The sequence below is a fragment of the Asterias amurensis genome, chromosome 11 (genome assembly GCF_032118995.1).
Source record: "Asterias amurensis chromosome 11, ASM3211899v1".
Taxonomy (NCBI): Eukaryota; Metazoa; Echinodermata; class Asteroidea; order Forcipulatida; family Asteriidae; genus Asterias; species Asterias amurensis.
The window spans coordinates 7,527,501-7,543,053 of NC_092658.1; the positions used below are offsets into that span (position 1 = coordinate 7,527,501).

A 15,553-nucleotide genomic window follows, 5' to 3' on the forward strand; every position below is an offset into this window, starting at 1 on the left:
TAGATCAAAGATGATCGTAGTGATACTGATGATGTTGAGGAAGAGCAGCAGGAAGGAAATTGCCTCGTTGTGTTTGGGAGAAGAAAAGAAACAACAAGATTCATGTATTAATAGTCAGGCTAGAGACACAAGGTCAAGAGTCGTGTAATTATATATATTTCTTTTAAGTGATGATAATGAAAATTTATACATTGTTATCCTATTTATTGTTTGTTAATTGTAAAGTAAACAGTTGAGGATGAAATCACTATTAACTGTTCCAAATCCCTTATCAACATTTAATACTTGACATATTTCTCACAATGTTCCCAACATTCAAAAACAAAAATCAAACGAAATATTTTTTAATGTTCCAGAAATCTTATCAAAAAAAAATCCAACAATATTATTTTTCCACTTTTGAAAGTGAACTTCCACTTCCTTCAAAAATGACAGAAAGAAATACATTTGATTTGACTGTCCCTGACTGTACATGGCTCTTTATTCTTTATCTTAGAGACACTTGTCCATAAACGGAGGTCAATCACATGCAACTGAAGCCGAGAGAAAGAGAGTACACTGGCCTGGCGACAGCAACACGATCAATAATGGAGGAGTAAAAATAGTCCTCATTTAAATGATACACGTACATGCAGCACAAACACTTAAAGGGACCTGGTGATCTCTGTATTGAGAAGCCTGTAATGAGGGCAAGAGGCCATCTTGTTTTTTGGGCATTTTCAAACTATATTATAATATATGTAAGTTTTGTATTTTGTATTTAGTACTTTGTATTTTTCTTCACAGAATTCTGGAAAGGACTGAGTATTGAGTGCTTTTAAAAACACATCGGTGTTCAGAAAAGAAAAAAACCCAAACAAATAATATTCTTTATCCATGATAAACAAACATATATTAAACTGTTGCTTATTGCAGTACTCGCTGCTAAAATATAGGAGTAGAACTGCCTCTAGCTACCTGCCAATCTTGGTGCTCTAGTGGTGCGGCATCTAATCTAGCAATGCAAAGGTTGTGGGTTTGAATCCCACCCCTATGATTTGCCTGTGGATTTTTTTACACAAAACTCAATAGAAGATGTGACCTATGTTTACATTCAAACCGCCCTCTGTTGACAAAACACTGCATACGTCATGTTTCGCCGGGCAAAAAGACACGTAGTTGTGGTAAGATTGCATACACTTTCTAGCTGGCTGCCAAAACACAAAGGTTTTGGCCGGCGGTATGCGCGCGAATCATGTAATGGTTTTCGTGTGACGTCAGAGGTCACATCGTCTATAAGGTATTTAGTATACAGTGCTTAATGCACATCAGTGCAAAAACCAAGTGTATGAACACATGAATGTGAGGGCATCCCTTCACCCAAAATACATGTTGTATTCTTAATCCCTGATTCTGAATAAACATCTATTAAATCGTTGCAAAACCCGCTGCCAAATAATGGGATTCGAACTGCCTCTAGATAGCCAATGGGCAAATCACAGTGCTCTAACATGGCAAAGGTCCTGGGTTCTAATCACATCCAAGTGCAGTAGTGCCTAATACACATCAGTTCAAGTGCAAAAAAACAAATTTATTGGCCACATCTGTGTTAGTGCAAAAAAACAAATGAATTCACGTAAACGGGCACTTACGTTGTAGGTTCTTTGCTTTTCCATAAAACCCTGTTGGGACATATATATGGGTTAATTTGACACATGCGTGGGTACTGAAGTCTTTCACTAATGGGAAAATTTGGAGTCATTAGAGAGCATCCTACTTGTCCATTGCTTTTTTTTTGCTGAGAATAATGTAATAAGGACATGTAAATGGGGTGACGCCTGTTATTGTGTCAAAAGTCAATAATTAGAGCTCCAAATACAGTATTTGACCTTTATATTTAACCTAAATAAATTCTCTGCTTAAATGTGATGTTTAAATGTAATTTTGAGGTGTGAACAAAGAAAAATTTACTAGAGCAGGACTTGAAATTTTGCACTCAAACTATTTCTCAAGTAAATATTTAAAGAAAACATAGCTCCATGGATGTGTTTCTTATTTGTGCCTCATAATCTTTTGAGACATTCTAGGCCAATTACTGACAGGCAAAATTCTACATTTTGGTCAATTAAGTAATTTTACTTTCTGTATGATCACAGTTACCACATGAATGAATACAAAAATTACAGACTTGATAAGACAAACCATGTATGATGAAAGAGCTGAACAAGTTTCTTAGTATCAAAAGTTGATCAAAAATCGTACTGTGTTATTTTCTTTAACTGAGCGGTGTAAAACATTTCCTACAAAAAGTGCTGGCTGTTTGACTCAGATTTTGTCGACACGTGATGACACAGGTCTGTACATGGTCTGTAATAAAATAGACCAAATACACCTCTCTGGGCTTAATTGATCGTGCATCACCTAAGCTATTGCGGTATCCCCAATAAACTTGTACGTACGTCGTACATACGTATGTACTGTCATCAGCAGAAGTTAAGTGCATAATATTGATTTGTTTTTCTTTCTGTCTGTGGTGTGACACATGTCCAACGTAAAAACTTTCTCTGCTAATTTGACCCGACAGTACCAAAATATTTGTACAGTAGTCGTGTGTTAGTTTGTTTTTGCGCAGTAGTGTGAAACTGACTGACAGCGAATTAAGTGCTTGAATGACAATCATCGCTCCGCAAGATTGTCTCATGAAAAAAAAGAAAATACAAAAACATTTAAGAACTTATGTCAACACATGTCTATGAGCTGTCTCACAGAATGTTCAACTATGACAAACAAAATAACAAATTTTGTTTTGGAGCAAGTCCAATAATCCAATTCTACTTCTACATGTACATGATTAATACACTGTAGATGAGGAGGGTTAGTGTTATTGCACTTTACAATTGCCCCCCCCCCCAACAAGCCCTGTACATGGTTATTACAAGCAAGGATTTAAGAAATATATCAAGAGCAGACACGTGTTAAACAGATTTAATGCCTTAATTTCCATCATTGAAGATGTAGCTTTCGAAAGGTAAAAATAATCACAAAAAAACCCACTGCACAGCATATCTATCAGTGCAAAAAAGCAATATGAAGCTCAACTTTTATAGTAAAAAACAAAAATCAGAAATGAAAGCATACTGCAGGCATTAACATAAAAATGTGACTAGCGCCAGACGAAACCTACAATGAAAATTATGGAGAAATTATAGTTTCCCATGCATAATTTTAGCAAGGTCTGAAGGTTGCGAAATTTTACAAAATACACCTCATGTGAAAGGATGTCAACTTTGTGTACTGACAAAGGCCCCTTGGTAAATCCTGCTTTTGCTTAAAATGTTAAAGAGGTTCGAACTGAGGACAAAATCTTCCGTTAGTGAAAATTTCGACCAGGGTCGTTTCCAAAATCATCATGGGAAGGGAACCTTCAAGGGGGAGGAAAACCCCAAATAGGAGAAAAACCCAAGCAATCAATCCATATACAAGGCTCCATCTTAGGTTGGATTCCAACCAGAGTCTACATAAGGTGAATTCGGCATGGCAAGATACTCACTAAGCTAACTCGATCAATGCAGCACAATTTGTTTTTATTTTATGATTTCCGATTCAACAAGTATGAAAGAAACTTTAATATTACTATTGCCTCATGGTGTTTTTAATTACAGATTAATTCCCCATTTCCCTGCTCATGTTTTTCACACCAGACTGCGTGTAACCACCACATCCCACTGCTTTCCACAGTTAAGAAACCACAGATTTCCTGACATTAGGCAAAGTGATTACGTGTTTTACTTTTTGGGGTGTAATAATGGTACATCAGAGATGAGTTTAACAGATTGGTTAACTTTTGGTATAATCTGATAACAAGCCAATGGGATATGAGTGTTCAATAAAAATTAATAATAGTGTTAAAAATTTGATCACAACACTATAAAAAATCAGTGTTGTTGACTCAAGTCACTATAAACTGGGCACGCATCAGGAGACTTGAGTCGCATATTATTTAGTTGACTTGCCACTTGATTTTGACTTGGGAAAATGACTTGTGACTTAACTTGACTTACGCAAAATGGATACGAGAGTTTAGAACTGATTAATTTGATTTGGAATGTTTCCAAATCTGTAATATTTCGACCGAAACTCTGGTCTTCGTCAGCAGGTTTACCCAATTATGCTTATACTAAAGGCTTCTTATAATGCACTCAAATCTGTCACCCAGTGACGCTCATGGCACTGTAACATAATTACTACCTCTGGGCTCGATTTCACAAAGCACTGAGATTCATCTTTAAAAGGATAAGTTGTCAGTATTGCCATGGGAGTTTGCATTGCGACATCACTCTTTGCTTAGCAATTAAGATTGATACACAATTGAGATCAATCTTGGCTCTTTGAGAAATTGGCCTGGGTCACTTGGCCATTTACTTTATTCCCTTAACCATCTCAGCTCCCTTGAGAGAATTTATGTACAACCTGTGCTGCCATTGTGGGCACTAAGCTAAATCAATCACAAAACCTGTGTCTGCCCTCATAGGAACCCATTTACCCCTGAGTGAAGAGAAACAATTATATTTATTAAATGTCTTGCTTAAGGACACAAGTGTCATGACCAGGATTTGAACCCTCCCTGATGACTTAAACACACAAAAGAACTAGAGTCTGATGCTGGGCCAAGACACGCCACAACTATTACAATGGGCGAGTTATAACCATAATTTTTACATTCAATTTGACACCCAAATATAAAAGCAGCTGAACAGCAGCCCTCGGTGACCTTGCTCTATGTTTGCAAGGGGTCATACCTTTCCCCTAAGCTTTTTTATTTTATTTTAATGTTTTTATTTATTTAACAAACCACAAAACTCTCCCACCTACCCACTTTCCAGGAAACTGTACTCTTATTACTAACATTGGGCTTCCTTTGAAGGACACTGGAGTCCAGATCTGTCCAAAACATTTGTTGCTTAAGTTTCCTGTTGTAGATTCATGTCTCCTCAAGCCACCAGCTCCCCCACGCATAAACACATGCACGCAAATATTCTCAAAAAATGCATATATAAACATGCTTGCATGCTAAGATTCTCAAAAATCTTCAAAAGGATTCTTACACTGAAAAGTTCCCCACATACTTTGTATGGAAATTTCCTTGTACTGTTTTTGTAAAGCACCTCAGTCATTAGAATTAGTCCTTTTCTGTTCACCCCCCTCCCTTTAGTCTACATTATGTACTGAAAATTAGCACAGGTATGTATGGCTGTCACTGTAAGGACATTCACTTTTTCTGTTCACTTAAAGAATCATATATACATGTACTTCAACATTGTGAATAACACTTTGTGGACGTGTGTATTAAAGTCCACAAAGTGTGTCAAGTCTCTGCATTATGTGCACTTCTTTTGTTCTTAGGTCCACACTTTGAATGTTTAAAACACGTGTGTAAACAATTACGGACCCTCTTTTGTTCAACTCTTTGTGATAGCAACTGTGGACCACAATGCTTTCCTTTGTGATGGCAACAATGGAACTATTGTCCATTGTGTTACAGGTACATGGTTTTAATCTGGATACCTACCCCACACACACCCATCCTCCACCCACCTTATCCTTGCTGATAAAAACCACAGACTAAAAAAAAAGCCACCTCGAAAACTGAAAATAGAAATCAGGAGGCATGGTTCTTTCCTTTCTACGTGCTTGTAACAATGGATTTCAAGCATTTATAATAAATAACAGATAATTAACGCCCTTTATTGTGATATCTACTATTGGTAAACCTGATTGAAAACACCTTATAGGTCTACAAAGACAGTTTAACCATTATAAATAATACACTCACACATGTACAAACTTCATGAAACTTTTCCCTTTTAGTTATAGTTTTGACGTGATGTTTTTGTACCAACTGCTATAAGCTGTACTTCTACAGAAAGAAGACATCGTAACAATCTAACACTGGACTTAAGTTCAAGTGTTTTTCAGAATCTGGGTTCGAATCCAAAACCTGGCTCGTCACACCTTGGTTTCTATTGGGCAAGACCAGGCATAGAAATTTTTTTGAGAGGGTAAGGCCATGTTCATTCGGCAAAGAGCCCTTCCTTTGGAAAATCTTGAAGTCAATGGGAAACTTTTGAAGGGGCACCAAAGACAAGACCAGGGGCAAGAGAGACCACGGCCTTCGTGGCCCCTGTGTAATACCAGACCTGCAAACTTCTAGAAGTTGCAAATATTTGATTTTATTTTCAACAGTTTTCAACATCTTGATAACAACTTCACCCCCAAAAATTTGTGTTTTTAGTTAAAGGCAGTGGACACTGTTGGTAATTACTCAAAATAATTATTAGCATAAAACCTAAATTTGGTAACGAGTAATGGGGAGAGGTTAATAGTATAAAACATACTCTGAGAAACAGCTCCCTCTGAAGTAACGTAGTTTTTGAGAAAGAAGTATATTTCCACGAATATGATTATGGGACCTCAGATTTAGAATTTGAAGTCTCAAAATCAAGCATCTGAAAGCACATAACTTCGTGTGACAAGGGTGTTTTTTCTTTCATTATTATCTCGCAACTTTGACCAGCAATTGAGCTCAAATTTTTACAGGTTTGTTATTTTATGCATATGTTGAGATACACCAAGTGAGAAGACTGGTCTTTGACAATTAGTCTACAGTCTCTTTAACGGACTCATAATTGTGACACGCTCTGGCCCCTTCAAATGTGAATTTTAGATGGGGCAACAGAGGCCTCTGTGTAATGAACTATGTTTTGTCGAACAAACAGTAGGTTCTATGCATTCTCTTCTATGAGGAGAAACAAAAACACACCCAAAAACAAAGGTCAGAAAAACAGGGCACTTGTTGTGGAAAGAGGGTGATTTTTAATGGTTGTCTCAGCAGGAATTGGCAGCCAAGGGCACCACCCATCGTCTTCTGACCCCAGTCAACAAGTTGCTTATAATGAATGGGAAGTCCCACTTACAACAGAATACAAACCATTCTAATAAGTCTCAACTGTGTTGAAAAATAAAACACATAAAAAACCTTTTTTTAAAGTTGTGAACGAATCTGACAAATAGGCTTGGATAATTGTTACTTCCTCTTGTTATTGTGTATGTGTTTTAATCATGTTCTTGACGTGTTTTTGTCTAAATAAATTAAAACCAAATCAAATCAAATCAAATCAAATCTATCCTGATGAGGGCTAAATAGCTCCTTGTGTATACTATTTGGTTTTACCTAAACACATTTCAAAATTCATATGCAAGTTTTTGAACTTGGGCGAGCCAAATATGTGACCAACCAACAGAAATTGGGCAATTTTATTGAGCTATTGGGTCCTTAACTTATTTGTCACTTTTATGAGACCAACCTGCAGTCTACTGTGTCCAAAACAATGCACGTATGCAATACGTCCCCAGGATTTACAAATTTGTACAAAGTAAAGCATGTACAACATGAATGTGTGTACATTAAAGTAGGTCTTTGATACACTTTATTTCTTCCATTGATTTTGAGGAAATCTTGCCGGGAAAGGAAGTGGAAACTATTGTTGTGGCTGGAGGTCAATACCACACTGTAGCCAGAGATAGTGTAAGTATAGGGACAACTGTTATGAGGAATATCAGATAACTGTGTTCAAAACAGTTTTAGCTTTTTTTTTGTTACAAATATGTACAAACTTAAAGATTAATTCTGGTGGTTAGTTTAAGGGAAGGGTAAAACAATATTTCTTTGAAACATGTGTAAAATATATTATCGAGAGTACAAGGGCTTACCTACATGTACACATCGTGTTGACTTTAATACACTTTTCAGGCTATTTAATAACTGTTTTATAATTTTCTGTTTTTTTTTCATGGGCACAAAATCAGAAATCAGACGAATATCATCTCTGATCTGTACTGACATTGTGTATATTCATGTTAATCATGTAAGGCCCCAGCTCTGGTCATTTTAGTCCTGCAAGAGGCATCAACAACACAAATAAGAGAAGAGTTTGGCGCTAGTTAAATCATCTGTTTCTTTAAACCAATTTAAAAAAGAACCTTAAAAACAAATCTTTTCAAAAAGGTATTTGAGTTAATGGTTTTTTGTTTTGTTTTTTAAACTTTGATGTTTTTTAAGACATTGCATTTGTACTGCATTTCTATACCACATCTTCTAGATTTCTTCTCGGCTTAGGCTTACATTTTATTTTTGGTTATTGTAGATATTTTTGTTATTGTTTTTGTATTTAGTGCCATGAGCACTTTGTTGGATTTTTGTGCTTTATAAAGTTTTATTATTATTTATTGTTTCTGACAGTGTTGCAAAACAAACTACCACTACAAAACTAACATCTATTAAAACAGCCTTACTGAATTCATTAATTGGGCAAATGAATCGGACATCTGATTGAAAAAGGCAAAGTGTATCAAGGGCATGTATTCATCTGTAAAAATGTGTCTTAAGAAATTGCACAGTAGTCAGAATGTCTCCGACGTCAAGTTTCTTGACCATTTCTGGAACTATGGTATTTCAAACATTCCCCATCCCAGCCCAACCGAGTAATTATTCCAGGGCATATCTCTGCAAATATGTCAACCATTCAGAAAAGATATTCAAAAATATTTGGGGGAAAAAAAATAATGGAGGGTAAAAAAAGGAAAACAAACCTAATATGCCTGGACGTCTCATGTGAAAATTAATGCATGTGAACATTGATGCCCATGGTCATGGACATTTTTTCTTTTGCCTTTTTGAAATCAGGGCTTTGGCAATCAGGCTTTGTCAGTTCTTTTGAGAACATGTATGTTTTGGTACAGAGCTTTAAACCAGCTAGGAGAGCCTAAGCCGGAGCCCAAGTTCAAGCCATAGTTTTGATTAGGCCTACATACGTACAAATTTATGTGAAAAAGTGCATTGTATAAATTATTTGAACTAATGCTTTACAGAGCAATGTACATTCATGCTGGTACTCTAACAATTTCATTTCATTTTATTATTTATATTTTTCGTTTTATTTTTAATTTATTATTTTATATTTTTTCAATTCCAAGAACCCCAAAACATGTATAAATTTATTCAATGAATAATTGGTCTTTTATCTCTTCAGTTTAAGAACATATTGTCCTGTGAAAACAAATGTTCTATTTATCGCTAGCTGTAGCGTTCAAGCAAATATTTTACCCTCAAGAATTGTCACATTTTTTAGAGGAGCTGACTGCCACAAAAAGAAAACTTTAAACATCTATTTGAGCAAGATAAGAACCACCCGTTAAAATCACAGAAAAAAACACAGACCAGAAGGCGGCTCTGTAAACTGGAATAATTCTGAAAAAAAAAACCCAAAACTTCCTTCTCACAATTGGGTTCTTGGCTTCAAAACCAGAAAAAAATAAAATTAAATGGACACCCTTAAAAAGCAAGTCAGACTATTTAGCTCTTACAGTCTCACTATGGTAACACTGATTCCAATCAGAAAAAAACAAAATGACTTTAGGGTTGAACAAAAAAATTACTAGAGTGGGATTTGAATCAACAGCCTCCGGATTAATATGCCGGCGCTCTACCAACTGTGCTATCTAGGCCTATGTTGGCGGTCTCCCTATTTCGCCAATATCTTTTTTTGAGGGTGCCAGTCAGAAGCCATACAAACGTTAACTGCCGTGTAGCCAGGGATCACACCCAAATTACGATACAACCTGGGAAGCGGCAGCCTGGGATTCACCTTAAGGGGATGCGACTTTCAATTTAAAAAACAAAATGGCTACAGCATCTCCTAAATATCTACCTTTTACTCTCATCCTCCAGTAAGTTTTCCTCCGAATCTTTAAGTGCATCATTCTCTCCCCTTACTGACCTATCCTCCTCCTCCTCCTCCTCCCCCGCCTCCTCACTAATCTTCCTCACACCGTTATTCCCATTGCCGAAGATTTCTAATTCAACATCCTGGAATGAAACTCGGTTCACTTTCTTTTGCTCCATGACCTTGGCCGAAATCGACATGATTTTGGCTTAACTTACTCACTTAGTAGATGAGTAACTGCTCAGAGTAACTGCTCAAAGGGAGTTGTTGACACCCATGGGTTCAAGAATTTGAGACCTACAGAATACCTAAATCGGGAGAAGTGGGCCCTAAACAGGGTATACATTTAGAAACATACATCCCGATGTATACCACAACATGGCATCCACTTGTGAGTACTTCCTTTAGAATGGGTTGTTTTCTTCCAGCGAGTGACGCTTCAAATTGTTTGGCTGAGAAAAAAGTTATATTTCCACCATAATGGGTCGCATTCTTCCACTGAAATGACACTTGGATAATTTTGTACTCTGTAATTGTCCGAGGCGATATGACAGCACAAGTTGTTTCTTTTCATCAACTCCCAGCGAGATGACAGCCAGAGTTCGTCCTTCTTTTCGTAAGTGACCTTTTCGCTAGCTCTTGTTTAAGTACTCCCCGCCGAATGCACTATCATGAACTATAAATGATTGGCGAGTAACATTGTTGTGTCCTCACCCAGCACTGGAAGTGTAACTTGTGTACAAAACAATCAATGTGTCATAATAGTACAATGTGATGACAGCTCCAAGTTGAGCGAATTTTGCAGGGTAGATATAATCCAAAACAACTCTCCGGGAGAACATGTGAGTTTCATTTACATTTTACAACTGTACATTGTACCTTAATATTGGTACCACCACCATACATGACAATCCACACACTAGGTTGACTGATGTGCCCAATGTGGTCCCCAACTCAGCAGGAACAACCATGATTCATGCGAATGTTTTTTTTATATTCCAAAATGATCACCTCCAATTGTTTCCAATCTTCTGGGAACGAGAGTCGGCTTTTTGTCATTCTTGCAGGGGAAGGACAGACAAAGTTGCACAGCTCCACAGTAGTGACATTTGTAACACCATTGTCACCTTGTGCCTGTGTTGAAAACATACATGAACTTCCACACCCCTGTACTATCCGGTTCAATGCTACACACAAAGTCTCCACTTCCACTGTCCGGTGACAAAACAATATGCCCCTAATAATCCACAGTCTCCGTCATTTCCACCTTCCACCTTGGCTTGACAGCATAAGTTGTCTGTCTCACAAAGAACATGTGTCCTTTATTCTAACACCAATCACATCTTGTCCCAATAATAAACACCAAGAAAGTTGTCCTGGACGAGGACTGGATATGCAGTAACACCAACATGGCTCCACTCAAAACGCAACTTTTATTTGGCAACTGGTCGTTTGTAGGGTGCAATAGAAAGCATCAATTCTAATCATCCGGTGTATGTAATGACAACCTGAGTTGTTCTACGGGGGAGAAACATGTGACCTTTTGAAGAGTACCACCACCAGTCAGTAGCTGTTCCTGGTGCCCTTGCAAACCATCTGCTGGGGTCATATACCACACTCCGCTCTCTCTCTCTCTAGCTCTCGATCTCCACTACTCCTGTCACATGAAAAGATCGAGCACCCTCTGACGAAATCAAAACAACTGCTGGGTCTCGCCCAGGGACAAATTGGTGTGAGTGAACATAACTGGCTTGTCGTAAAGCTCTAATTGTTTTTGCATGGGTAGATATTTTTGTTTGTTAATGGATATAACTGCTTCGGCCTCTGGGGAAAATTAATCACAGGGATGAAACAATTTATTTTATCTGAAGATGAAAGACATCCACATATCTTTTTTTTATTTACCCGTCTTGAATAAAGTGAATATACAGACATCCTGATTTAATCTCCCCCCTAGAAATGAGATAGAAATTGTAAAACATTGGTGTAAGTCCTTGCTCTATGAGTAAACCGAGCAATGCAGGCAATTTGTGCAACAAGGGTGTTTTTCCTTTCATTATTCTGTTGCAACTTTGATGACCAATTGAGTCTAAATTTTCACAGATTTGTTTTTGTATGCATGTTGGGATACACCAAGTGAGAAAACTGGTCTGTGGGTGTCCAGCGCCTTTAAATCATTTTTTTTCAATGGCACTTGACGAATAGCACAATCCCAGACTTTTTTTGTGTACTGATTGTCAATGGACACATTTGGGGAAAATGTTTTAGCTACAGTTAGCTGTTTCCATGGATATGATCAGAAAGTTGTCACACTTCTCAAAATCCTGGTGAAACTTGTAAAACTGAAAGTAGTTTTTGATTTTCAAACCTAAAGGTCTCAATTTGGTACAGCCATTTTGTTTTACCTTCATTGAAATCAAAGCAGCCAAACCGAAGCTGGAACAGCATGCCTGGAATTTTAAAATTTGAGAGGGCAAGGCCATTTACATTTTGAAAAGGGCACTTCCATTGGAAAATCTTAAAGTCTATGAGAATCTTTTGAAGGGGCAACAAGGCAAAAACCAGGACAATTGAGGCCAGGCCTGGAGCAGTATATTGAACAGTTTTGCACATGGGACAAGAATACTTACATACAAAAGTTGATGCAGCACTGGTGCTCGGGGATTACACATGAACAGTAAGTTTTCTAAATTTAAAGGTTTTGTGATTATTGCCTAGGAAGCATCTTTAAGTCGATACATTTGGCCCGACACCCCAAGGTGATGAGTTTGAGTACCAGCTGACATAAACACAGATGAACAATGACACAGTCAAGCTGTCAGACATAAGTTAGGAACTTAACAATTACAACAGACATGGCATGCCTGGATAGTCAATTTCATGAGCAAGAATTTGCCTTTAAAGCCATTGGACACTCTCGGTACAGAAAAAAAAATTAAAAGTTCACAGATTTACAAATAACTTACGTTGAGACGATTTTCTCATCACCTTCCCAGCTTTTCTTATTCTGGAGATTTACAGTTAATGTTGTCCTTGCAATTGTATCCACCAGGTGCCTACACAATATTTCTAGGGCAACCAGTCAAATGATTCAACGATTTGATCCCGTTCACTTCATTCATGAAAAGTGGCAACCGAAAGTGTTGTCCAATGAGGGTCCGTGACATCGTGCACGTGTTTAAAAGTTCACAGATTTACAAATAACTTACAGGGTTTACAGAAGGTAATGGTGAAAGACTTCTCTTGAAGTATTAATCCATGAAATGCTTTACTTTTTGAGAAAACATTAAAACACTATAAATTCTAGATATCGAGAATAACAGATTTATTTTAAACACGTGTCATGACACGGCGAAACGTGCGGCAACAATGGTGGGTTTTCCTGTTATTTTCTCCCGACTCCGATGACCAATCGGAGCCTAAATTTGCACAAGTTTTTCATATTTTATATATAAGTTGTGATACACGAAGTGTGGGCCTTGGACAATAGTGTTTACCTAAAGTGTCCAATGGCTCTAATGCACGATACACTGTGTCATGAAGTTTTCGTTATTGTGATGCTGGTCTTGTAAAATCAATTCTGGGGTCAATTTCACAAAGAGTTAGGAATGGTCCTAACTTATTAGGACCGGTCCTAGAAGATATTAAAAATGTATCGCTAGTTCTAAGTTAGGACGAGTAACTTGTCCTAACTCGAGATAAGACTATAGTCTTAACTCTTTGTGAAACCCACCCCTGGTCCAGTAAACAATTTGCCCTGAAGAGCTCTGTGTCTTTTCTCCCTACATCCTGATTTACATGCAATAAGCCCCAATCACAGGCCGCCATCCCTGATGTCCAACAATGGCATGTACCCTACACCGAAAACTCTCAGCCAATGATTCCTCAAGATTCCTCAAACCTCAGTGAGGGTGCTATTTGACCTTGTGACATCATATGAAAGGGGTCTCTCCTTAGCAATTCCTGAACCCATTGTTTTTTGATAAAACTAAAAGATTTTATCCACCACACCCGGTTTAGTCAACAAAACAACCCGACCATCCTGTTGACCATTACGACTTCCTTTGAAATTGGAAAAGCTGCCAAGAGGGGGAGGAGGGGGAGGGGGGGGGGTGTTACCCCTTCCTTTTCCCTAGTTTGCAAAAAGTATGGGCGTCACAAATTTTATATCTTGTACCCATGCTACTCATATCCCGACAACCTCATCAAAACAGGTGCCCCTGGTACCTTTGACCAATAGAAACTTTTGGGAGTAAACAAGAATTGTGGCACATCTACTTACGCTGGACATCCATCATCGGTGCTTATTTATTTTGGTCAGAGCAAATATTGAAAAAAGTGGTTCTGAGAAAGGTTTACTTTAAATCACTCCGAGCCAAAGCTCTGTATACAACTTTACAAGGGAAAGGATGGACACTTCTGAGTGTGCAAGAGAAATGAATATAGAAATGTGAATGAGAAAATAGTAAAATCCATTATCTAAACAGATGCAAAAATTGTTTTATGCTTTACAATTCTATTGGAAATGACAAAAGCTATAATTTTTTCATTTTAGTCTGAAAGCTCACTGACTGTGATGTTCATACTCAAGCCATTTTATCTGTGAAAAGCTTCCCTCTGGATGAATGGACGTCTTATTAAAAAAAATTGTATCTGAAAACCTACAAAAAGCAGTTTTAATCTTATATTTTAGCAGTGCGTACCTACATGTACATCTATCTAGCTATCGGGCAATCTAGGTGGTCTAGTTGGTAAGACACCGCTTTAGAATTGCAAAGGTCATGGGTGTGAACCCCACCCAAGCAAGAAAAATGCCTAGGTGATTTTTTTCACAGGGATCGGGAAAGTACTGAATACACATTACAGTGCTAACACATATCGTTGTAAGGGTAAATAAATGAATGCTCTTTATCCCCGATGCAAATTCAACATCTATTATTAAAACCAGGGGGTTAAGAACAAGTGAGCAAAATTCAAGACTTCTGTGGAGCATTTCAGGATGCGAGTCGAAAAGGACTTAGAATTTACTTGACCTGTGCGATGTTTTGCATTGTATCAAAGTAAATTCAAACTGATCATTTATGAGCATTAGAGCAGGATGCAGAAGCTTCATCATGAGGCTGGTTTCCAAAATAACAGAAATCTTGTCTGCGGAAACGTTACAAAAACAAAGATTTATCAAAACAAAGATGTATTCTTACAATATCCGAATAAAGTCACAACAAGATCTTTATCTGAACTCTGGAAGTCAAATGTCATTAAAACAACTCTTTTCTAAGGGAGTGTTTTTACAGGCTGATGTCAACATTTGCATCTTGCAATCAGGGAGATTTTGTGCAACAATCAGGGACAAAGAAAACAGGAAAGTCTTTTCTAAAACAAACTAAATATTTCATTAAGCGAAGAACTCAAATCTAAGACAAAGCATTATCAGGGGGGGGGGGGGAGTGTGGAAATGATGGCAAAACGGTCTGAAACTAGGATCAAATTTTCTGGAGGAATGTTGAAAAGATTGCACTTCCACCTTTTGATTACCCCTGGAGTTTTCAATTACAAGGAACTTCTGGGAACAGTACCCTCATCTACGATCTAGAGAAGCAGATCAAACATGTCAAACAGCAGGATTTCTTATATTCTAAAGAAACTATAACAGCTACATGTACTTCTTCCAGTAGGCAGACTATTAAAACATCTGAAATTTCTCAACCTGCATTCTTTGCAAGAATTGGGCCTACTATATCTTTTCCCCACCAGTGACAAACCAATAAAATCAAGGATAAGACAAAGCATTG

The 15,553-nt window shown here is 37.5% G+C and overlaps 1 protein-coding gene across 4 annotated transcripts in view; it reads right to left on the reverse strand.

The window, feature by feature from the left end:
* The window catches only part of LOC139943641 (inactive rhomboid protein 1-like), a 61,431-nt gene that overhangs the window by 25,570 nt on the left and 20,308 nt on the right, over positions 1-15,553 (reverse strand). For 2 of the 4 annotated variants that reach the window (XM_071940359.1, XM_071940358.1), the window contains exon 1: positions 9,747-11,275. The exons of the other annotated variants lie outside the window; for them this stretch is intronic. In XM_071940359.1, the coding sequence (XP_071796460.1) occupies positions 9,747-9,961 (215 nt within the window). In that variant the 5' untranslated portion in view covers positions 9,962-11,275. Of the gene's footprint in view, positions 1-9,746; positions 11,276-15,553 lie in introns of those variants that run through there. 4 annotated transcript variants of the gene reach the window in all.